Source organism: Martes martes (assembly GCF_963455335.1).
Source record: "Martes martes genome assembly, chromosome: 9".
Taxonomy (NCBI): Eukaryota; Metazoa; Chordata; class Mammalia; order Carnivora; family Mustelidae; genus Martes; species Martes martes.
Window position 1 is genome coordinate 118,817,431 of NC_137896.1, and position 23,524 is coordinate 118,840,954.

The following is a 23,524-nucleotide window of genomic DNA, read 5'->3' on the forward strand; positions in this document are numbered from 1 at the left end:
TCACCAGTTGTCAGCGGCGAGGTCAACGGCAGCTTCCGGGAGTCCGAGCTTATTAAGCAGTCTCACTGCGGACTCTCCTCCCAGGCTCTTTGCCCACAGATAGGCCACGTGTTTGTGGGCATTAGCTCCTCCGTGAGCCTTGGCCACCTCTGAGGCAAAGCCATTTGGCAATCCTCCCACACAGGGCCACATGGCGGCTCCCTTCTCCCCTCTGATCGGACTTCAGCTTTGACAAGGGTCAGGGCTTTCTATTAGAACAGGGAGAGGGCTCAGTTTTGGGGTCTGTTAGCCTGCTCAGGGGCCAAGGATGGACTTCGGGTAGTCCACAGACCCCTCCTACCGCATGTGAAATTTTGCCTGTCAGTATGGACATTTTTCAAAGAGACCCACGACCAGTTCAGAATGCGTCCCTTGAGAGTGGGGAAGAGGGACGGGTGTATTACCAGAGCGACCTGGACTCCTTACCCAGTAGGCCTCCTCCCAAAGCCCACTGCACCGGTCGGTACATGTCCACCGTTGCCTTCCACTCCTGAGCCTCGAGGTAGTGATACTTGGCCTCCTGCAGTCGGCCTTCAGCCTCCAGCTCCTGGGGAAAGGAGGGTCAGGATGGGGCGAGGGGGACGTGGAGCCTGTTCGGGGAAGAGATAGTCGAGACTGGAGAAAGGCTCACCTTGCCCGGGTGTAGGTGTGTGTCACTGAGGAGATCTGGGTGGTGCTTCCCTACCAGGCGGATCACATCATCATCCAGCTTGTGCTTTCTGAACATGGTGATGGCAAGATCAGGCTCTTCCACTGTCACGGAGAGCCTGCGGAGGGGAGAGAGACACCCGGGGCCTCCTCGACCCAGATTCCTGCATCACTGCCTTCTAGGCAGACGGCGCGCATCCTCAGACGCACCCCTCTCCCTGCACGCCTCCCCTGGGGCTGCGGCTCACCTTTCCGCCTCTGGGTACTTGCCCTGCTTCTCCATCTCCTGAGCTGGCTGATGTACAGCACCGACACGTCTTCCGGCCTCATGCACTTCATTGCCAGCTGTGCAGACACGCAGAGCCCCAGTAGCCTCAGGCGCGTTTCCGAGGGAAGCAGGGGGTCTGCGGAGTGCCCAGGGAAGCGCGACTCAGGGGTGACCTGTGTTCCCAGCAGCTCTGAACCTTCGCAACAACCACAGGGGTTTGTGTACGGATGCTTTCCTGGTCTAGGGAATTCCAAGACCATAAGGAGCAAAGTCAGAATTATATTCTGCTCAGGCAAAAAGGCCAGAGATGCCCTGTACTGGGCACGAGTTCCCTCTCCCGTGCTCCCGCCGTACCCACGGCATTTTGGGCTCAGGCAGGGAAGGAAGTTCCCACTGTGACTACAGCATGGGGAGGGGCATTTGGGGCTCCCCAGCTCCCAAACCCTTCTGCTTGCTTCGGAATTACAGGTTTGGAACAAGGGCCTCTTCATCCTTGCCTTTCCCTGTGCCTAGGTCTCCAAGCCCTCCAGACTTTTCTATTTTGGTGCTCTTTCTCAGCTTTCAAGGAGGCTGGTGAAGAGGGGACATCAGAGCCCAAGGAAAGTGGGGACGGCCCCAGAGAGGTGGAGCCCTCGGACGAACCCCGCCACGCTCTCTACCTGTGGGCTTGCTCCCAGTGGCCGGCCCGAGTGTACATGTCTAGTGCATCTTTTGTTCGGTCTCCCTTAATGTAGAGCTCCTCCGCAATCTGTGCTCCAGACAGCAGATACAAAAGGCCGAGAGCAAGAGCATTAGAGCAAGAGCGTTAGAGCGGCCTGCACGGGGGAGAGCGAACCTCAGCTGGGATGGCGGGGAGGGGACGGGACCCTTAGTCCACAACACAGAAGAAAAGAGGGCTATCGTGTCTCACACCCTCTACTGTTTTGAAAACAAAAACAGAAACAAAAAACCAGCCAAAACCAGAATGGGGACACTACAATAGCCAGTTTAAAAGGACCTAAAAGGACCTCGTACTTCTGCAACACAGGACAATTCCACATTGGAACTCCCATGGAGTTACATAGGAAGAGAGCTGGAGACCCGCTTTATAGATCTGGGAGAGGGGTCTATGTTATGTTGGAATGAAATAAGGGAAATAAACTGCTTTCTTCTCGCTCAGGGTGGCTGGTGCTGCTGAGACCCAGAAAGAAGGATTTGGTGAGGGGGCCCCCACTTTCGGTTCTGGGGTTCTCATCTCATTCGGTACTGCATTGCCTCCAGCTCCAGCAAGGGACTTTCCTCACCTCATACTCCTGCCGAGACGCATAGTGTTGGGCCACGCGGGGATAGTATTTGGACGCAGTGTTCCGGTCCTGTAGATCTAATATATAAATGGCCTTCTTCCACTGGCGGGCGCCCAGGGCAGCTTCAATTGCCTTAATGGAGCACCTGGCAGAGCTGGGAAAGGCATCCGTGCCTATGAGGCAAAGGGAAGACAGGCAGAGGTAGGGAGACACCTCAACCCTACTCCAACCTACATGGTGCCATCTCTCTTGGAGCCTCGGTGCCCTTACTTGCCCCATCACCTTGGACCTCACGCCCAGTCGCCTTTGCACCCCTCTACCTGGCTTCAATGTAGTGATTAATGGCTGCATCGAGCTGCTTCTGCTGCACCAAATGATCCCCCCAGGCCTCTTCCAGTCTCACCACTTCCACTGGGAATGCCAACCGAGCCAGCTCCACCGCTGCCAGGGACAGAGAGGGCACTTGGCTAAGCCTTCCAGGGAAGGGACTCAGGGAAATGGGGTGTGGGAAATAGGTGAGAAGTGGAGGGATGGAGAACTGAGCCGATCCACCAGAACAGATGCACAAAATTGGTGCAGGGGGACTATTCGGGCAAGACTCTAACAGGGAAGGCTGGGTTGTCCGGGGCAGTACCTTTCATGAATGCGCTGCCTTTACAGTAGCACTCCAGGGCCTGCTCCGGGTTTCGAATCTTCTCAAAGAGATCACCTGCCTGTCGACACATACCACATGACTACAACCACAGTCCTACTACACTAAGAATCAAGTATCAGCCCCCAAAGGTGGAGACTCGGCCACCAGTTCTGGGGGGCTGTGCACTCCAGGACTCCCCTGGGTAGGAGGGAGCGCTGAGTCCTGGAGATGAGGGACAGGAACGGGAAGCCAGCCATACCCTTTCATACAGCTCCCCCTTGATAAGGGCTGCAGTGATGTTTTCTACCAGCTCGGTGTTAGCTAGCAGTTCCTCCCGGGCCAGCACCAGTCGGGCAGCTTTGGCAGGGAGCCCGGCTTTGAGGTAGAGGCTGATGGCTGCTAGTCCATCCCCCGGCTCTCCTGTAGTTCACCGGCTCGCTCCTCTTGCTGTGTGTCCATCAGCCACTGGTAGTAACTCCGGCGCAGCTTCTCCAGGGCTGGGTGCCCCTGGACGTGCAAGAGAGGCAAGACAAGTCACCTCCCTCCTTCCTGTGCTGCTTCCCAAACTTCTCCAATCCCACTGTAACAACGGAAAGCCTCCCGGACACCAACGTGCCAACTCCCAGCCCAATCCTGTTCCAGCTCCTATAGCCTCCTTGGTAAGAGGAGGCTTCGGATATTGGTGGAACTGAGCTGCGAGCACCATGGAGAAGACAGAACTGGTAGTACCTTGGCCTGAGCCACAGCGATACACTCATCCCAACGGTGCAGCTCCTGGTACATGTCCATAGCCTCCTCAACGGCATTCTAGGGGAAGCCGGGCAGAGGAGAGAGGGACACCAAGAAGTGAGAGGAGCATCACGGATCAGCAGGCTGTCCTCAGCCCGGGCATGATGCCAGCCCGCAGGGACTGAAAGCCTCACCCTTGACTTAGGCACAAGCAGTGGCACATTTATCAGGAAAAGCAGAAGGAGGTTAAGCCCCAGGGCACCTTATTTGCATAGGCCCCTTCCAAGGCATTATTTCTTAAGGAGGGCTCCTCAAATTCTATCAGCCTCAGGCCCCACAAACCCTGGATTTGCCTGTGTGCACAAGCACGGCCAGGGCAGGCTCTGGGGCAGGGGGAGGCGGCAGATGGGGAGGCAGCAGACAGCTTATAAAGACCTAACTGGAAGGAGGAAGGCAGAGCAGAGCCGGAAGGAAGGAGTGGCATTTTAGCTGTATCAACCTTTCTAAAAGCTCTCCCCCAGGGCTCTCTCCTCCCCTCAGGCCGCCTCACTCCCCCTCCCGCCCAGCTCCCCTCTTCAATCTGGTCCCTCTGCTCCCATCACCTGTTCCAAGATCATCTCAGCCAGCTTGTAGTTCTTCTCCAGCATGGCTAGGCGTGCTCGCACCTGGTAAAAGTCCGTTCCTTCTCCACCCTGTGGGGGAGGAAGAAGGCTCTGGTTATCCTGGCAGCACTGCAGGAGCCATTCGGACTATTGTGAGCTTATTAGACAGGAAGGCCACAGAGACGAGGAAGCTAAAAGACAGAAAGCTGAAAACCTTCATGGGGCTTAAAGGATGAGGTCTGGCAAGCCATTCCAGAGCGGTCTGACTCGAAGGTGCAGGTGGGCTGGGCAGAACAGAGGGCGCGAGCCATGGCCGGAAAGCCAGGGGTCGTGGGGCTGCGCGTGAAGAGAAATCTCAGCTCGAGAGACCGAATAATTCAGGAGGATAATACTTGCATATTCCCGAGACACCTGGTCTGCAATCTCATTGGTCTCATGCAGGAATCGAGCTTTTGCTACATGGCCCAAAGCAGAAAAGCACCTACAGGATGGAAGCAATCACAGTAACAGCAGCATTACTACAGGATCAGCGCGGACGCACCGGCCCAGCAGCCGTACGCTGAGCCTCGGTTAAGTGCCGCGCGCGGTTTCTGCCACTAGAGACACAAGGGGATAGGACGGATGAGGGCCTCGCTCTCAGGGAACTTACTTTCTAGGGGAAACAAGTAGTTAGTACGCAAACAAAGACATTCCAGAGAAAGAAGAGTAAAATGGAATAACGTGACAGTACATATAAACCGTAACGGAGGGGGCTAGTTCAGCTGGTACTCAGAGAAGGCCTATCTGAGGAGCTGACATTTGTGCCAAGACCTAAATATAAGAAAAAGTCAGTCACGCAAGGTGAGGAAAAATTATTCCAGGCAGAGGTAACAGTGCATGTAAGGTGCCATGGCAGGAATGAGTTTGAGATACTCAAAGGGCCCAAGGGATGCCAGTGTGGCTGGAGACTAACGGGCAAGTGGGTACCTGGAAGATGAAGGGGGCAGAGGCCAAATATTGTAAGGAGTTAGGACACGCCAAGGGCTGTGGATCTTATACTAAGTAAGCTACTGGAAGGTTCTGAGCAAAAAAAGGACACAATCTGATTTATGGTGTAACAAATGATTTCAGCTATTGTGGGATGAATGGATGGTAGGTGTGTAAGAACAGGATCCATGAGACTAAGAGGCTTTTGTGACACTGCAGGTAGAGGTGTGGTCTGTTCTAGGCTGGACAGTAAGAGCTTCGGGATGTGTTTTGAAGACGCTGGGTCAGGGCCCTAGGACGAGCTGGTCGTCTAGCTGTGGGGCCACGGGAAAGGAAGGAGCCAAGAGGACTCCTGGCAAAACAGCAGCAGTTGACATTTACTGAGCACTGAGAATTCTCCTACCTTCTTCACCGCCCCTATGATTCTTCTTTACCACCCTAGGAGGTAAATTCTATCATTACTCCCATTTACAGAGAGGAAATTGAGAAACCAAGGTTTGGAAAGGTTCACTTAACCCACAGTCATACAAGCTGTTAAATGGAGCCAGATAACTCGAAAGAGTCTAAAATCCCAAGTCTGTCCTACTAACTACACTCCTATGCCGCATTCGGAAATACACGTCAACACCTGGACTGGAGGGCATGGGTGTTAAAACTCTGAAGGGGTACCTACATAGGGGAAGCAAAAGCAAAAAAAATCTTATAAACTGGGATGGAAGAATGTTTGGAATAACTACCTGGAAGGTGTTACTGGTTGTAATGGCAGGGGACTGGTGCCTTAGCCCTGGGAGGAGCGTCTCACACCCCCACCCCCACACTGAAAATGGCCTCTGGCCATCCTTCCTAGCTGCCTGCACCTCACTTCTGGTCTGCCTCACCTCTCCGCGATGTGGAGCTGCCTTGCCTCGAGTGCCAGTTTGCTCAAGGTTTTCTACATTGCGTCTGTTTCTAGGTCATTTCCAGAGTCTCCAAGAAGGCTGTGGCCCTGAAGAGAGAAGGAAGGAAAGCAACAGTCCAGGCGCTGCAGGGTGCAGAGGAGCACTGGTGATGGGGCAGGGGTGACGGGGCCAGTTGTCTGGCCCATCCCAGGTCCTCCAGCCTCAGAACCAGCCTCTCCCACCACCTCACGGGGATGTCTGCCCAGCCCCTCACCGGGTGTAGCTGCCGTCATCAATGGCCCTTCCAAACTCGATCAGGCCCTCATCCAGCGTGTAGGCAACAGTTGTCACACCTTCGGTCACCATCACCTCGGTTTCCCCCCTCCCCTGCCCCGCTCCACACCTATCACATCACCCTGTAAAATTTCAATCCCCCCACCCCACCCGAATTCCAGGTTAGTGTCTCCACCGACTCCACTGCAGAACAGACCCAGCCTTACCCCACCCTGGCGCTTACACGCTGAGGGAATTACAGCGGCCCCCTTGTTTGCCCAGCGTTTAGCTTCCTTCAAGCAGCTAAGAATCCCTTATCTACACGAATGCCCTCAGGTTCCTGTACACTCAGAGCTGTGCCCGCACTAATGCCTGGAGGTAACCTGACAAAGTGTGCAACCACTTCTGCTTCCAGCTTGAGTCCTGTTAAAATACAACTTTAACCTGGGCCATACTTCTGAATACATTCGTTGCTTAGGTCCCCTGAAGAAATCACTAGGCACGCTTCCTAGTCTCCCACGGGGAGGAAGGAAGGGAGGGAGGGAGGAAAGGGGAGGAAAAGTAGGGAGGAAAGGAAGGGAAGAAAAGGAAGGAAGGGAAGAAGAGAAAGCAAAGGGGAAAAACAGAAAAGGAAAGAAAAAAAAACAGGAAAAAGCCGGTAAGCGAAAACCTGAGCAGGAAAAAACAGGGGAGCAAGTGGAAAGGGTACAGTTGCCCTGATGGCAAACACAGCAGCGGGTGAATAAACCAGGGGTCCTCCAGCAGGATGAGGGGGCGATTCTGAGAATCTGTTACTCATGAAATCTAGGATCCTCTCTTCCGGAAAGGGAACAAAAGTCATTAGTATGCCTGATTCCTGCAAAAGCAAACACTGATCATCTCTAGAGGAAAACATGCCCATGTTAGGCCCTTGAGATTCTAAAAATTATATTCAATGTAATGTGAGCCCCCCAATAAAAAAAGGTACCAAAATAGAAGTTAACCACCATAAAGGAGTAAACAATAACAATAACTACAGCACTTTTGGACGTCCAAGGATTTCCAATATTAAAAATAACAATTATGGAAGAAACCAGTTATGGAATATGAAAGAAATGTAAAATGTTTAAAGACCTAAGAGATGGAATGAAAAATTAAGCAAGAGACAAGAGACTATAAAAAATGGCCAGGTTGTGTTCACTTCAGCAGCAAATATACTAGAAAAAATGACCAGGCAGACTAGAGAAAGAACCAAATAAAACCGTATGAAAAATTCAATATTTGAAGTAAGAAAACTCAGTGGGCGATTTCAATAGCAGATGAGACAATGGTGAAAGTGAACCCCTGACTTGCAAGATGTTTCTTCTTTTTTTAAATAATCTTTAAAAAATTGTATTTATTTATTTATTTGACAGAGAGAGAGGGAAACAGGCAAGGGAAGTGGGAGAGTGGGAGAGGGAGAAGCAGGCTTCCTGCTGAGCAGGGAGCCCCAGGCAGGGGCTTGATCCCAGGACCCCGGGATCATGACCTGAGCCAAAGGCAGACACTTAAGGCCCAAGCCACCCAGGCGCCCCTTGCAAGATGTTTCTTAAGGAATTATGCAGAATGTAGCATAGAGCGAGAAGGAGGAAGGAAGAATAAGAGGTGATAGAGGCACAAAGACAGGACAAGAAATGGAACACATACCTAATTAGAGTTCTGAGGGTGAGAAAGAGAGTTCGAGAGAAGCAGCAACATTTAAAGAGCTCATGGCTGAGGAACAAGGTGTCCTCGAAGATGGGACACACAGACACACACACACTCGCGCGCGTGCGCATACACACCAAGCACAGTTAAGTAAAAGGACATTCATATGCAGACATAATGTACTGAAGCTTCAGAATGCTGAAAAAAAAAAAAAAGACTTTAAAACCAACAATACCTGGACGCCTGGGTGGCTCAGTCGGGTAAGCCTCTGCCTTAGGCTCAGGTCACAATCCTGGAGTTATGGGATTAAGGCCCCCGCAATCCCTCCCTGCTCAGCGGGCAGTCTGCTTCTCCTTCTGCCCCTCCCCTTGCTCTCTCAAATAAATAAATAAAATCTTTTTAAAAAAAGCCAACAAGACAACACAAGGAGCTGTTAATAAACTTCTCAGAACTAAGGGGGTCAGTCAATGGGACGACAGTATTTGCAAAAGACTAAGAAAAACTGTCAAACTGTTCTTTCAAGAACATGCCAAATAAAAACATTTTCAGATCATTCCATTCCGGTAATTTTCAGAAACTGAGGATTCATCTTCAAAACACTTCCTCTCAAGGAGGTAACTCCAGAGCAAAGGTCAGCAACGCAAGAAGAGTGAGCAGAGAAACTGGCACCATGATGGCAAATGTAACCAAATTCCGGCTGTGTAAAAGAATAACGTCTCACTTTGGGGATAAACAAATGCTGGGCAATAATGGCAAAGGGGAGGTAATCAAAGTTCAGGTCCTTGTATCATTTGCCAGGGGTCAGATGCTAAATAAGCTGAAAGTATTCAGAATAATTTAAGGGTATGGTAAACTTCCAAGGGTAACCACTCTAGGAGTCAAATGTATGACCTCCAAAGCAAAAATGTGAAAAATGTGTTTCAAAAAGGACAAAACAACCCCCAAGCGCCAAACTTAATTAGTCTAAAATGAGGAAAGAAAGGAGGGAAAGAAGAGAGATAGAAAAAAGGCAAAAAGAACTATCACATGCTCGCTCTGTACCCACATCAGTCATCCTAGCCTAGCACGGGGCCTCTCTTGTTTTCCCTCCCAGATTCTGGAAGGTCACGGGAATGTACATGATGCTGGCAGGACGGGAGAGGGACTGATCTTCAGTCTGATAAAAAAAGGAGCTCTGAACAGCTTACAACAGAGAATCCTCACCCAGGAACTGACAGAACTGCCCCCACTATGGGGGCTCTTCCAGCCTAAGAGAACTCATTATGACCTGGTGAATTCCCCAGGGTCACTGTAATAGAGAGGACAGGATACAATGTCAGGAATCTGAACAAGGACGGCTCTGGGGCCTAGCGCACTGTGGGCAAGGATCTAAGCTTTACTTGCCGACTCTATCACAGAGATGATGGGTGGTGGGCCACAGAAAACCAAATAACCTTTGGAGCTTCCCCAGGGCCCTAACTGATCAGTGGGACACTATGTCTGAGGTCCCCTGGCACCGACGTACCCTAAGAGAGGATGTGGTGACCCTCTCGGGTGCCTCAATGTTGTACCACACACACAGGCTGTTTCGGTTCTGAGCCACCAGCACGTCACTTCCTGGGACCCACTGCACGTAGGAGCAGAAGTTGAGGATCGTCGTCTTCGAGCGGCTTTCAATATCGTATAGATGCAACTGCGGAAGGAAGAGGTGGACAGCGCAACAGAAGGGGCTATGGGGCGGCTTCTGATATCGACCATTTCTCTGACGAAATGTGGCGAGCTGACCCACCAGTCAGGCAGATGCTGAATTTCAAAGCTTACTAGCCTGCAGTGCTCGACGTTTATGCTGACTTGGTACATCCTGACTCTGGCCCAAAAGGGATGACCAAGTGAGCCCAGAGCTACACCCAGAAATTTAAGTTAGCTGAAGGTCAGACTTTCGTTCTTAGAGTTTAACTCTGGGCCAGAGTTGCCAGACTGGATCACAAAAGGAAGGCCACCCCGCACATTAAATGGTCTGGAAATCGGCGATGTGGCTTTCACATCACAATGAACACGAAAAGAAAAATCACCAGATAGTCTCTTTGCCCTTGAGGCTGAGCTCTTTGGTGATACCATATTGAGATCAGAGTCAATAAGGAGTTCGGGGCAGACTGTCGAGCCAGCCTTAACGCTGTGGGGTACGTGTAGCTGAGGAATGCTGCCACAGGTGTGGGTAAAGGTCAGCCAGGCATGTGGGGGTGAGGCAGTCTCACGAGGGCACAGACTTGGGAACAGTAAAAGAGAAACCAGCTCCCAAATTTCCCTCTTGACTTTGGTGCCATCACAATACCATCTTCTTAAGGTATGGGCTATGATAACAGACACAATGTTGATTCTTCTGTGCCTTTTGCTATGTTAATGGCATAGTGCACCAAGAAATTATGCCCCCGCAATCCCTGGCAGCAGGTAGTACCACATCCTCTATGGACTACTCAATGGCTAAGGCCTTAGTAACCCTTCTTACACGAAGTTTCTGGTCCCTGAAGAGAAGCTTGGCCCCGTTTCATTAAGTTCCAGCCAATCCACACGGCTCTCGTGGCTGATGGTGCCAATGTTGTAGCCACCAGTCAGATCCACTACAAAGTAAAGGAGACAGGGTTAAGAAGACAGATTCCACATAATCACAGACAGGACACAAGGCAGCCTGCAAAGGTCTTGCCTCTGATTATTATGTTGGGCTTTAAGAATGTTGCATCCGTGTAGAGTATGAGGAAGATGACATAATTTTGCTAAGATGCTTACAATACTGGATTTCTACTAAAATTGTAGAGATTTTGTTTAACTCTGTAGCTAACTCAAAAGGTCCAGATCCATCAAGAAATGAGATTCCTCTCTGGGATCTTGGAGTTGTCTCAGCAGATCAGAACACATCAGAGCAACGGGCATCCGTTACTCGAGAAATCCTCTGGAAGGCAGCACTGAGCACATTAAGGAAGAGCCCCAGTTCAGCACAACCACGAAGAGAAAGCTGATGGATGAAATGACCTCGATGAACATATTTGCTGCAAGGAGTTCCCTGCACTTTGAGTGTCAATGATGTAAGAGCCCCGAGGGACAAACAGTGGAGAAGGCACACAGACAAAACAGAAGGAACCTCTGATTAAAGTCAGGCTGAGAGTGCTGAGGATAAGAATTTTAGGTTGGTGTGAATTTTGCAGACAATGTAAGATATGATCACACTTAAGGCCTGGCTAGGATGCTTTCAGGGAGTCTCCTGAACACGGCGCATTCACAGCTCTTATTTGTATACGTTACCAATGCGCAATGTCCTGCCGTGATCCGTGCTGGAGCTCAAGACCAAATGCCAGCTAATGTCTACAACTGGGAAGACCAACTTAAAAATGAAATTTCCTTGAATTAAAAGCCAACTTGATAAAGCCATGCTTCAACGTCTCAATTTATAAGTAGAATCACAGAATACTAGAGCTGTGGGACCCTATCTCTGTGAACACCCTGAAATTATATACAAAATTCTATGTTTATGTATATTCTTCTGGGAAAGGATCTATGATTTTTTAAAAAAGATTTTATTTATTTGAGAGGGAGAGAGAGAGACAGAGCATGAGATGGGGGAGGGTCAGAGGGAGAAGGAGACTCCCTGCCAGGCAGGGAGCCCAAAGCGGGACTCGAGGATCACAACCTGAGCTGAAGGCAGTCGCCTAACCAACTGAGCCACCCAGGCACCCCACGATCTATGATTTTAATTAGATACTCAAAGGGGTCACTAGTGAAAAAAGGTTAAGAGAGGAACTCTGTCATGTTACATACTATTGAAGACGAGCCCTGTGTAGTGGGATGACTTGTCCAAAGTCTCACAGCTCCTTCCTGCCACTGGAACATGGGCCACCATACTACATCATTTCCATAACAACTCAACAATCTGATGTGAAACATAAAACTCATGAACTGTAAAAGTATCTTAAGAACGGACCCATGTGTATTTGGAAACTTGATTTATAAGAGGTGACATTACGAATCAGTGAGTACAGAACGGCTTTCCAATAAACGGTTAAACACGGAAAAAGTAAAATATGAGCCACACCCACATTATGCACAAAAATTAATTCCAGGTGACAAGCAAAATCTAAAAATATTAAAATATAGGAAGGAGTAGGGAACTTTTTCTTTTTTAAAAATTTTATTTATTTATTTATTTATTTAACTCTACACCCAGCTTGGGGCTCAAACTCACGATCCTGAGATCAAGAGTCACATGTTCCTCTGGCTCAATCAGTCAGGTGCCCCAGGGAAACTTCTTAAACAAGACCTCAAAAATCACAGACTAGGGGCACCTGGGTGGCTCAGTGGGTTAAAGCCTCTGCCTTCGGCTCAGGTCATGATCTCAGGGTCCTGGAATTGAGCCCAGCATCAGGTTCTCTGCTCGGCAGGGAGCCTGCTTTCCCCCCTCTCTCTGCTTGCTGCTGTGCCTACTTGTGATCTCTCTCTCTCTCTCTCTGTGTCAAATAAATAAATAAATAAAATCTTAAAAAAGGGGGCGCCTGGGTGGCTCAGTGGGTTAAAGCCTCTGCCTTCGGCTCAGTCATGGTCTCAGGGTCCTGGGATCACGCCCCTCATCGGGCTCTCTGCTCAGCGGGGAGCCCCCTTCCTCCTCTCTCTCTCTCTCTGCCTGCCTCTCTGACTACTTGTGATCTGTCAAATATATAAATAAAAATTTTTTTAAAAAAATCACAAACTATTTCTTAAAAAGTGATTAAATGAACTACACTAAAATTAGAAATGTCTGAACACTAAAAGAGGCTGAGACAAAATATCCGCAACACAAATCACCATCGAAGGCTAGATATGCACATACACAGAACTCCTTCAAGTCAATACAGAAAAGACAGCCTGATTTTAAAAATAGGCAAGGGATAAGAACTGGCAAAATGCAGAAGAACAAATCCAAACACCAATAAACAAATGAACAACAACAAAAATGAATACGGTGAAGTATTATTTCACATAAGTCAGATTGAGCCAAATTATGAAGTCAGGCAATTTCAAGTATTGGAGAGGATGCAGAACACTGGGACCTCTAACTGCTGGTGGGAATGTATATTGGTACAATCTCTTAGGAGAGCAATTTGGAAAGATTTAGCGAAATTACAGATGTACCTCTTCTATGATTCAGCAGTTTCGCTCTAGGTGTAAACCTGAGAGAACCAAAACACTGGAAATGGTGAAAAACCAACAACTTAAATGTCCCTCAGTAAGAGGAGAGAAAAAAGATCTCAAGTAAATATAATGAAAGGACAGGACATGATAGAACTAGGAATGGTGGGGGGGGCGCCTGGGTGGCTCAGTGGGTTAAAGCCTCTGTCTTCGGCTCAGGTCATGATCTCAGAGTCCTGGGATCGAGCCCCGCATCGGGCTCTCTGCTCAGTGGGGAGCCTGCTTCCTCCTCTCTCTGCCTGCCTTTCTGCCTACTTGTGATCTCTGTCAAATAAATGAATAAAATCTTAAAAAAAAAAAAGAACTAGGTATGGGTACACAAGTAATAATAATATTATTAATAGTTAACCTTTATTAAGTGCTTATTATGTGCCAGACATTAGTCTAAGTGCTTTTCATATAAGGTAGGTACGATTTTTATCCCCATTTTGTGGATGAGGAAATTGAGATACAGAAAAGTTAAGAAATTGACCTAAGATCACACAAGTATAATTGCAGAAGTGGGGAGGTTTGACTCTAGACCCTTGTTCTTAACGACGCTACATGGATATGTTATTCTCTATACATCATAAGGAATAGTGGGCTGTTCTAAAACCATTTTTCTATACTTGATACATTTCATGATACGGTTAATTTTTTTTAAAGATTTTACTTATTTGTCAGAGAGTGAGTGCACAAGCAGGGAGAGCAGAAAGCAGAGGGACAAGCAGGCTCCCTGCTGAGCAAGGAGCCTGATGTGGGACTTGATCCCAGGACTCTGGGATCATGACCTGAGCCAAAGGCAGGCTCTTAACTGACTGAGCCACCCAGCTGTCCCCAGAGCTAATTATTAATATATAAAATAAGATGTATTTATTTAAGTGAACATTTGTGAAATTCAAATAAATTTTGTCATCACTGGCTACCAATGTCAAACTCTACAGAAAATAAGTCCCCTTCCGGTTCAAACAGTCCATTATCCTATGTCCTAAGTCTAAACAGGAAAATTCATAAATTTACTAATGGTTCCGCTCTACAGTTCACAATTCCTAGCCCTAAGATACATGCCTAAAGAACATGAATAATTACAGGGACAAGCTGATATGCGTAACAGTGTATCTGTATCTCTACAGCTAGACGCAGACTCACACACGTGGGTTAGAACACTTCCCACACCCTCTGTGAGAGCAGGGCCATACATTTACCTGGTGCCTCTCAGGTTCCTGCATTCTCCACTCTACACACCCCTGTGATATGGAAGCATACTATAAACATCTGTTTTGTTACCAGAATTATGAGAGAGTCTTACCTATAGCAATAGTCTTAACATCAACAAGATAAGCCAATTTCTTATTGTTTTCCATCCCTCGTTGACGCCGCTCATTAATATGGACACTGAAACACGAAGGGTGAGGTAAGGCAGAATGGACTTGGGTCATCGGGATGTTTCGCAAGGGCCCCAAAGTACCATATGGGATGAAGTTTTTAGATTAATCTTCAGGATACAGGAATTAGAGGTTAAAAGGGACTTCTTTGGGGTTTCAAAAATTTAGAGAACCTTGTGGGGTTACCTGATGAGGTGGGGGTTCATGAATTCAGTACGTACAGAACCCAGGGTATCATTACTCCCATATTCCACCGGGGTTAGCTCTCCAGCATCGAAGATCATGCACACCTGGGGATGAAGGGAACTGTCACGTGGTAGGAACTTTGCACGAAGAAGTCTGCATGGTCAACGGTAGTAGAGGGAGATGTCTTGTCAGTGCAAAGTGACTCCCACTTTCCTCTTTATTCTGTTCCTCTGCCTATCTCCCCCTCCTTTCTTTATCTGCTCTCTCTTAGCTAGGAGGTCTACTGAGATGGTGATGGCTGGTTAATCAAGCTCTACTCACATTTTCATTTTCAAAGAAATACTTCTCATTGCCACCAGATCCCTGCCAAGCCACCTGTAAAAGAGGGAGAGGCCATAACAACAATGTGGTAAGTATCCAAGACAACGCTGAGAGAAGGACGGGGTAGGAGGCAGAGAGAAGGAGTTTCGGAAGGCCCTGATGTTGCACAAGAGGGGTGCTGTGTCACATTCTGCCCTAGGCTTCTAGGCTTCTGAGAGATGCTGTAAAAACAGTCCAACAGTGGGAGTTCCCAGTCCAGGATTCTAAATCTCCAGGGTCTCACTCCCAGGTCCACCAGGTCTCCAACGCCAGCATCTTAGAGCTTTTCCTTAGAGATCTTCCCCCTCAGGGACCCGGGTTCCCCGGAAGTAGCAGCTCACGATGCTCCATTCCCCGCCCCTCCGCCTGGGGTTCCTACCTCACTAAGGCGATTAGTGTTCGGGGTCCCCAGCAGCAGCGTGTCTGACGTGTGGGCCACCAGGTAACGTTCCTTTCCGAGGATTTTCACCTCTTCCACCTCAGAGCCATAGTGTGACTTGAGTACCACTCGGGTCCCCGATGACAGGTTCTTCACAATCACCTTGGTAAGGTACAAGTCTGAGCTCCCTGAGGCTTCCCTCAACCCCAAAGAGGGGTGAACCTGCCGTGCCCACCTCCACAGTGTTAAACAAAGCTAGTCTCTCATTTCCTCACCTAGCCTAGGCTATTGTTGGTAAAAATGACACCTCCCGTTCACACAGTGCTCTACTATTTACAAAATGTTTTCAGAGATTATCTCCTTCAATGCTAATACATAACACATACGGGGTAAAAGTAATCACCCTCTTCACATTCCTGTACCTCGTGTGAAAATCTTTGTGATTACTTTAATCATGGCGTATACTGATCATACTGTCATTTCATATACCTCTTTGCTAAAATGATCCTGATTAAGGAACAATATAATACAGACAATTATCTTTGTATTCTCTGTCCTAACAGTGCTCATGTATAGAGAATGGACAGAAAATGAAAGAACAGGAGTGCCTGGCTGGCTCGGTCAGAGGAGCATGCAACTCTTGATCTCAGTGGTGGGTTTGAGCCCCAAGTGGGGTCTAGAGTTATTTAAAAATAAAATCTTAAAAAAAAAAAGAGGGGGTGCCTGGGTAGCTTGGCTGATTAAGCATCTGCCTTCAGTTCAGGTCATGATCTTGGGGTCTTGGGATCAGGCCCCACATTCAGCCCCACGTCCGAGTGCTCCCTCTCCCTCTGGCCTTCCCCTGCTCCTGTGTGGACACTCTGTGAAATAAGTGAACAACATTTCCAAAAAAGAGAAAAAGAATGAAGGAACCAATGAATAATAAATGGAAGGAAAAGAGGACAGAGGTAGAGAAAACAGAAAGGTGGGCTCAGGAACTAAGAAATTACCTTGCAATGTCATACACGGTGAGTTCAGTGGCCCTAAGGCAATGTTATGCACCTGCATAATCCTAAACTCCCCAGTTAACAACATATAGGTAATAAAGCTTTTTCTGTTTTGTTTTGTTTTAGAGAGGGATGGAGACATGGGTGGGGCAGAGGGAGAGAGAAAGAGAGAATCTTCAACAGACTCCATGCCCAGCGTGGAGCCCCATGCGGTGCTTGATCTCACAAGCCTGAGATCATGACCTGAGCTGAAATCGAGAGTCCGACACTTAAGACTGAGCCATCCAGGTGCCCCAGGTAGTAACGTTTTAAACCAGGAAGATGGAAGTGGCGATCTCTGTACCCCTTAAATTTGGTGTTTAAATCTTGTCTTACAATAAGCTGGAAGGGCTACAGCAGGAAAGTTGCCAAAGAGTTGCCTGATACACTCTGTTCTCCAGATCAGCTCTACCAGGGATTAAATTTGGCACCGTGGCAGTGTCCAGAAGGAGATTTTGGTGCAGTAGGCTATCGGCTGCTTACCTGGCTAGGTCCCACATACGTCAACTCAAACTTATTCTTGTAAATGCTTCTCCGGAGGCAGCAGTCAAACTGTTCCACTCCACCACAGAGTGTGCCCTAGAAGGGAAAGCGACAACATAAAAGGTAACAGGCATCGGAAGGATATCTAGAGACACCCTTGAAACCCAAGTTCTAGAATCTAGGAAAGAGTTGGCAGTAAAAGGGCTGGCAGTTTTGGGAAGTACCAGATGGAAAGAGGTGGCACTCACAGGACTCAGGGATAGTGATGGGATGAAAGGGAGAAATCAGCCCTGCCTGCAGAATTGTCTCTTTTGGCTTCCCATAAAGTGCGAATTTCTCTTTCCTGCCTTTAATGTCATATTTTTAGGTTGGAGTCAAAAGGGAAGAGGAGATTCTCTAGTTTCAGGGAGAGTGCTTTAGGCTAAGGCCGGATTTTTCCTCGTTTGGAGAAAGTCACCCAGGCGGAAAGGGATTACTGGTAAAACGCACCGCACAGAGTCGTGAGCCATCCCGTTTCCAGGCCAAGGCAGTGACGGTGTATAAGTTGGCAATCTCCTTGGGCTTTGCCTCCTCCCAGATGCTTCTTCGAGGGCTCCAGTTGAGTACCCAAAGTCTGAAATTAAGGAGGTGGATTTCAGAAGAGATGGAGACTGAGCGAAAGGGTGGAAATGGGTGGGTAACTGAAGGTGATGAGTCTCGCTGTATCAGAGAAGAAAGGAAGTGCAGGAGAACACACATGCTAGGGAATCTCATAGGAGAGGACAAAAAGGTTCAAAGGAGGGAAGTTGGGAAAATCAAGCCAAAAGCAAAATGGGGTGAGAGCGATAGGTTTGGAGAAAACAAAAGGAGATCATGGCTGATGAGAAAAATGAGCTGTTAGCAAGGGAGAAATAAGGAAAAAGAAACAGAGAAAAAAGGAAGGAAGAGACCCACGTGACATCGAAGGGGATAGAAGGACAGGACTGACAAAGTTGATGTGAGGGGACCGGCGCCCTTGCTGTTTGTTTACTTATCCATCATCCCTCCCTCCCTTCCTTCCTTCCTTACTTCACCAAACATTTAAGCATACATTATGTACTGGATGCTAATTTAGCCACTGGAGATTTTAAAAAAAATGAACAGGCTCTCTTCTCAAGGGCGTTTCAGTTTAGCCAGATAACTATAAACACCAAAGTATAATATCATGCGACAAACACTGAGCCAGTGGTCTGAAAAGAGGCAATGGTAATACAAAGAGAGTGGAGATGAATTCCACCGTGGAGGCCCAGGCAGAGGCACAGAGACACAAAATCCTGGTGTACTGTGGAACTCCAGAGTCCCAGCAGATGGTGGGAGCAGGACAAGGGAAGTGAGTGAATTAAAACCTGAGGATCTCTTTCAACCTACACTTGATTTCCAACCATTCTCCCACTCTGGCTGAAAATAACTGGGCTAGAGCAAGGTGTACACAGGGAAAGTAGGCAGAAGATGCACATGGAAAGGGACCCACCTGTCATAACTTCCCAACACAACAGACTGGCCCCCAGGGCTTGCAGCAGCCGTGGTGAACTCCCGCTCCTGAGGGTCACTCACGCCTGTAATCAAAAGTTTGTAGCACGTGCCCTTCCTTTCCATAGGCTACAATTCTCCGATCACAGCCTGCAGCCACGAAGCCGTTGGTTGCCCAAGCCAAGGCCTAGGGTGGGCATGGGTGGTTCACCAACTTCCTCTAAGACAGAAGTAAAGGGTTCCAATCACTCTGACTCTGACAGCCTCAGCCAGGATTTTTCCTTTCTAGGAACAATTTATACCCTGTATAAATCTTCCTCCCAACATTTTCCCATCCCAACACATCCTAATCTGGAGAACTTCACAAACTGTCTTTAGGTTTTATACTCTTACACTCACACGTATGACATACACACCCACGTCTGACATTGTCCTCAAGAGGAAACCTCAAAAGGCTTGTATGTTGAGTTCTTTAGTAAACACCTATAAGGCCCCCAAAGGGACATATCCTACACATTAACTAACACTGGGTAGGTCCACACGGAGCATACAACTCTTGCTTTACACAAGAAATACATTTAATTATTACATGAGTAATTCTTTTTTTTAATCTCTTTTGGCTTCCAATAAAGTACGAATTTCTCTTTCCTGCCTTTAATGTCATATTTTTAGGTTGGAGTCAAAAGGGAAGAAGAGATTCTCTAGTTTCAGGGGAGAGTGCTTTAGGCTAAGGCCGGATTTTTCCTAGTTTGGAGAAAGGCACCCAGGCAGAAAGGGGTTACTTTTTTTTTTTTTTTAAAGTTTAAGTTATTTAAGTAATCTCTACACCTCATGTGGCGCTCAAACCCACAACCCTGAGATCAAGAGTCCCATGATACACCAACTGAGCCAGCCACGCACCCCTCTACAAGTAATTCTTAAGGTAAGTTATTCAAACAATAGAGAATTACATAAAGTAAAACATAAACATTCCTTTTATCCCCCACCCTTTCCCTTTCTCTCTCTTGAGAATGACTTTTCTTTTCTATGAATTTATACATATAAATACACTTTTTACATAGATAAGAATAATTTTCACTTTCCCTTACTCTCAGAATCCTTTCCACTCGATTCCTCCTTGCCCACAAATATTAAGCTGTGGCCTCCTGAATAAAAATTCTCTCTGTGGCTGCATCTAAATGTGCCCCCTGCCAACCACCTCAATCTGAATGTTCAACCTCCCCTAGGAGGGATCTTGCGTTTCTTTATCCCCATCTCACAGCATCCTTTAGTCATACTTGTGACTCTCCAGAGCCTTCATCATCGCAGAAATACCTAACAATGGTGCCATCTGCATGACCAGAGAGAATTCCTTTCCCAGAGGAACTAAAAAAGTGAGTGAATTAAAAGGAAGAGGAGGGGCGCCTGGGTGGCTCAGTGGGTTAAAGCCTCTGCCTTTGGCTCAGGTCATGATCCAAGGGTCCTGGGATCAAGCCCCGCATCGGGCTCTGCAGAGCGGGGGAGCCTGCTTTCCCTCTCTCTCTCTGTCTGCCTCTCTGCCTACTTGGGATCTCTGTCAAAAAAAATAAATAAAATCTTTGAAAGAAAAAAAAAAAAAGGAAGAGAAAGAGGAAGAAAGAGATTACTCTGTCTCACCAAGAAATCCTGCTTCTGTGTCAAACATTACCCTACCTGGGCTCCCTGCTACCAGTCCTCCCCATCTTCCATATTATAGTCTCCCAGTCCCGACATCCCCATCGCTTCTTCCTACGTCTCCAAGCTTGGGATACTGCTCTTCCTTACTCACATTGTTGTCAGGGACACCACGTAAGAATCTGTTCCATAGATGGTAGATGATTTATTAGTTTTAGTGTTTGCTAAACGAACCTGAAAATGGGAAAATGGATACAAGTCTGGTTAGGTTCCTTTCAATGCCACCCAGATCCTAAGGAAAGAAAAGGAAATAACAAAAAACTGGTCCTTCCCTTTTCTCCCCCAACATATAACTGGACCCTAAGGGAGACATTTAACCGTATTTCTCTCTCCAGAACCATTATCCCCACCCATAGCGTCTCCTGTGTTTCTCTTCCTCCTTTACCTTCCCTTCAGCCAGTCCAAAAACAATGACGTGCTCTGCTGGCCACTGCAGACAAGTGACAGCACTCGGGAAGGAGGAAATCATGAAAAGGATAACCCTGTCCATGGAGCCCAGCGCATTTATAACAAACTGAATCCCCCGCCACATGCCACCACCCCAGTCGCCTACAGAGGAGAAGAGGACACAGCCGGGCTCAAGGAGGAAAGCAAGGAGGACGGGCAGCCACGCAGCACCATCCTCCATCCTCTCAGTTGGAAAGGGCAGACTGACAAGTTAAAAATGCAACTTCTGGTTACATTTACGAGTAGGTATACTGATACATGTTTGCTCATCCCAATCTCCCAGGGACAGGTCTGAACTTTACCATCTGGATGAATTTGTTACAGATGACTTTCTTGTCACCCCTGCCAAATAAAAGGAGAGAAAACATATTAAAAACACTTCCATAAATAAAGTGCCACACGTGTTGCTGGGGGAAGGGAAGAAAGACCAGATACCTTCCCTGCTCCCCCTAATGTTTCCTACCGTTGCATAGGAGCCTTGAAAGGAGGCAGAAAATGGAGCCCGGGCAGTTTTAGAACAGGAACAAAGATGCTGTGTCACCAAGGGCTCCCATCACAGGTCCTCATGCTGACCTTAGGCTGATTCCACCAGGGATGGGATCTCATAACACATGAGGCAGGCACAGATAGGGAAGCAGCAACAGACTCGGGAAGGCCTTTGCTCTCCACGTCCCAGCCTGGACCATCATCTTCTCTACTCCCCTTTCCCCGATGAGACATTTCTTCCTGCCTTCCCCTTCTTTCCCAGGTCACCCCCACCTCCCAGGCTCTATCCTCACCAATCTTCGCCAATCTTGTTCACGTAGATGATGTTGTCGGTCTGTCCTATGGCAATTTTAGTGGAATCAGGAGAAAAAGCCATGCCCTTCACCATATAGCTCTTCCTGCCATACTAAGAGTTCAAAAAGGAAAAGAAAAAAAAGTCATGAGTACACATGGTAGAGAAAAGAGAAGGAAAGGTGTTTGTGTGACTGTATTGAGCGTGAGGGATTCATCCTGAGAAAAGATGGGGCAGGCCATTTCCTATGCAGATGGCTGGGGAAGTCAGTTAGGAAGTTTTCCAGATTCCGAAGACCCCATGAACAGGTTAAGGACACACACAGTACTCTCTTCACCTTCACGTCAGCTGGTTTGGTGGACGATTTCTCTCTCCGCTCCCCATGTTCATTGTATAGCAACACCACTCGGTCTACTGTGCAGACAGCAAACTTGGCATTGTTCTGGGACCAAGCCATGCAGGTCGCCTTTGCAGCTCCATCCTGCAGAGGCAGAGGGGGCAAAAATAAGCCCAGCTGTTCATCTAGACTGACAAAAGCATTTCTAGTTCCTTTAGCTCTACTGTGACTTTGGTCAATTCTCCACACCACAGTCCTTAAAACAAAAGATGCATCCTGGTCTCCAAGGTATAAAACCCTGGTCCAGGAGAACAAGGTGCTTTAGAAACCCATAATGCAAATACACTTTGAGGTGACACGCAAAATCAAGTGTACCAATGTGCCCCTGCAATGGCCTTGCTCCTTCATAGCTCAACTGAAATAAATTCAATTGGTCTGATAAGCTTTTTCTTTTTTTTAATAGGTTCTGGTCTTCAGCCATTCATTCAATATATACATTTTTTTTCATTCAACATTATTTTTTAAAGGTTTTATTTATTTATTTGACAGAGAGACAGAGAGAGAGGGAGCACAAGCAGGGGGAGCGGGAGAGGGAGAAGCAGGCTTCCCAGTGAGCAGGGAGCCCTATGTGGGGCTCAATCCCACAACCCTGGATCATGACCTAGCTGAAGACACTTAATGACTTAGCCACCCAGGCACTCCTCTTTCAATATTTTTTGAATACCTTATGGAGAAAGGCATGTAGCCAGGGGCTGAGAGGAAGACAAAGAGCAAAATACGGTCCCTGCCCCCAAGCTAATAACATGGTGCAAAACAGGAAAAATCCCATTAGAGAGGCATGTACAAAGCACGATGATAGTTTGAAGAAGCCTGAAATTGTTTTATGTTTAAATGACCAACTTTAAGCTTTGAAGAATTGAATGTAGTTAAATGGAGGAAGTTATCCGAAGTAGAAGGAATGATAGGAGCAAAGGCAAATCTCATTAAGAGACAGTAATTTAATTTAGCTGAAACGATCTTGCAAATAGAACAAAGTAAGGCAGGAAGAATAGTGAGGCCACTGCAAAAAAAACTTGGAAATCTGGCCAAGGAGTTTGGGCTTATTTGGTAGGAAAAAGACAGTGAAAGTTCTGGAATGGGGAGTAAAACAATCAGAGTTGAGATTTAGGATGAAAATGCCACCAGCTTAGTTTTTTTTTTTTTTTAAATCCCCCCCCCCACCCCCCCTGCTCTCAAAATTGCACTGCTCAGAAGTCCAATTTTGAAGTTAACATCTCCCAGTGGATTATTCTCTTCCACATCTGTCCACCACCTGGTCCTCAATGGTCCTGCACTAAGGACTTCCCTCCTTGAAATAAAACATTTAGCTTCTGCTCCAATTGTGTGATTAATTACTTGGGCTCCAGAGCTCTGGTTTGAAACGTTGTTACTTTTCACTCCTAACCCACCTACCTCCAAAGTACCAGGTTTAAAAGGCCTTTTTTTTTTTTCTCCCCTCCATCACAACCCTCAGAGTCAGAAAATAGCCACACCACCACCTTTACCCCCCTCCATCGCTTCATTAAATTAGGTTCCAAGGGCTGAGGGTTCCTCATTTTCCTTGCTCATCATCTTCCTTCATCATTTTGCCAATCCTGGTCGTTTGCCCTACCCTGCATCATGACATCTTATTTTGAAAGACTGAAGGGGATTTTCACTTCCAAGTATTCCATGAGGGTAAAGGAATTTTTAAATTACAATGTCCGGGGCAGTTTCCTGAGCAATGAGCACTTCTCTCTTTTGTTCTAATTTCCCTCTATTCTCCTCA

At 47.6% G+C, this 23,524-nt stretch overlaps 1 protein-coding gene and 1 pseudogene across 3 annotated transcripts in view; both read right to left on the reverse strand.

Moving 5' to 3' along the window:
* LOC308349163 (intraflagellar transport protein 172 homolog) lies at positions 1-18,662 on the reverse strand (annotated as a pseudogene). The gene is made up of 23 exons (XR_013968500.1): positions 18,465-18,662; positions 17,465-17,588; positions 16,976-17,071; positions 15,468-15,629; positions 15,050-15,103; positions 14,729-14,832; positions 14,467-14,552; positions 10,471-10,582; positions 9,490-9,657; positions 6,322-6,463; positions 6,048-6,154; positions 4,600-4,684; positions 4,204-4,293; positions 3,602-3,679; positions 3,132-3,379; positions 2,873-2,951; positions 2,559-2,679; positions 2,239-2,383; positions 1,615-1,703; positions 936-1,195; positions 671-806; positions 466-586; positions 1-147 (listed from the first exon to the last, which is right to left on the reverse strand). The product of XR_013968500.1 is annotated as an intraflagellar transport protein 172 homolog (transcript).
* Positions 18,626-23,524, reverse strand: part of LOC308349023 (intraflagellar transport protein 172 homolog) — a 7,147-nt gene continuing 2,248 nt past the window's right edge. Inside the window, exons 2-6 of one of the 2 annotated variants that reach the window (XM_080813565.1) lie at positions 21,718-21,861; positions 21,382-21,494; positions 20,905-20,944; positions 20,250-20,329; positions 18,626-18,683 (exon numbers count right to left, since the gene is read on the reverse strand). In XM_080813565.1, the coding sequence (XP_080669691.1) occupies positions 18,671-18,683; positions 20,250-20,329; positions 20,905-20,944; positions 21,382-21,494; positions 21,718-21,837 (366 nt within the window). In that variant the 5' untranslated portion in view covers positions 21,838-21,861 and the 3' untranslated portion in view covers positions 18,626-18,670. Of the gene's footprint in view, positions 18,684-20,249; positions 20,330-20,904; positions 20,945-21,126; positions 21,495-21,717; positions 21,862-23,524 lie in introns of those variants that run through there. The other variant, XR_013967421.1, reaches the window with a different exon arrangement.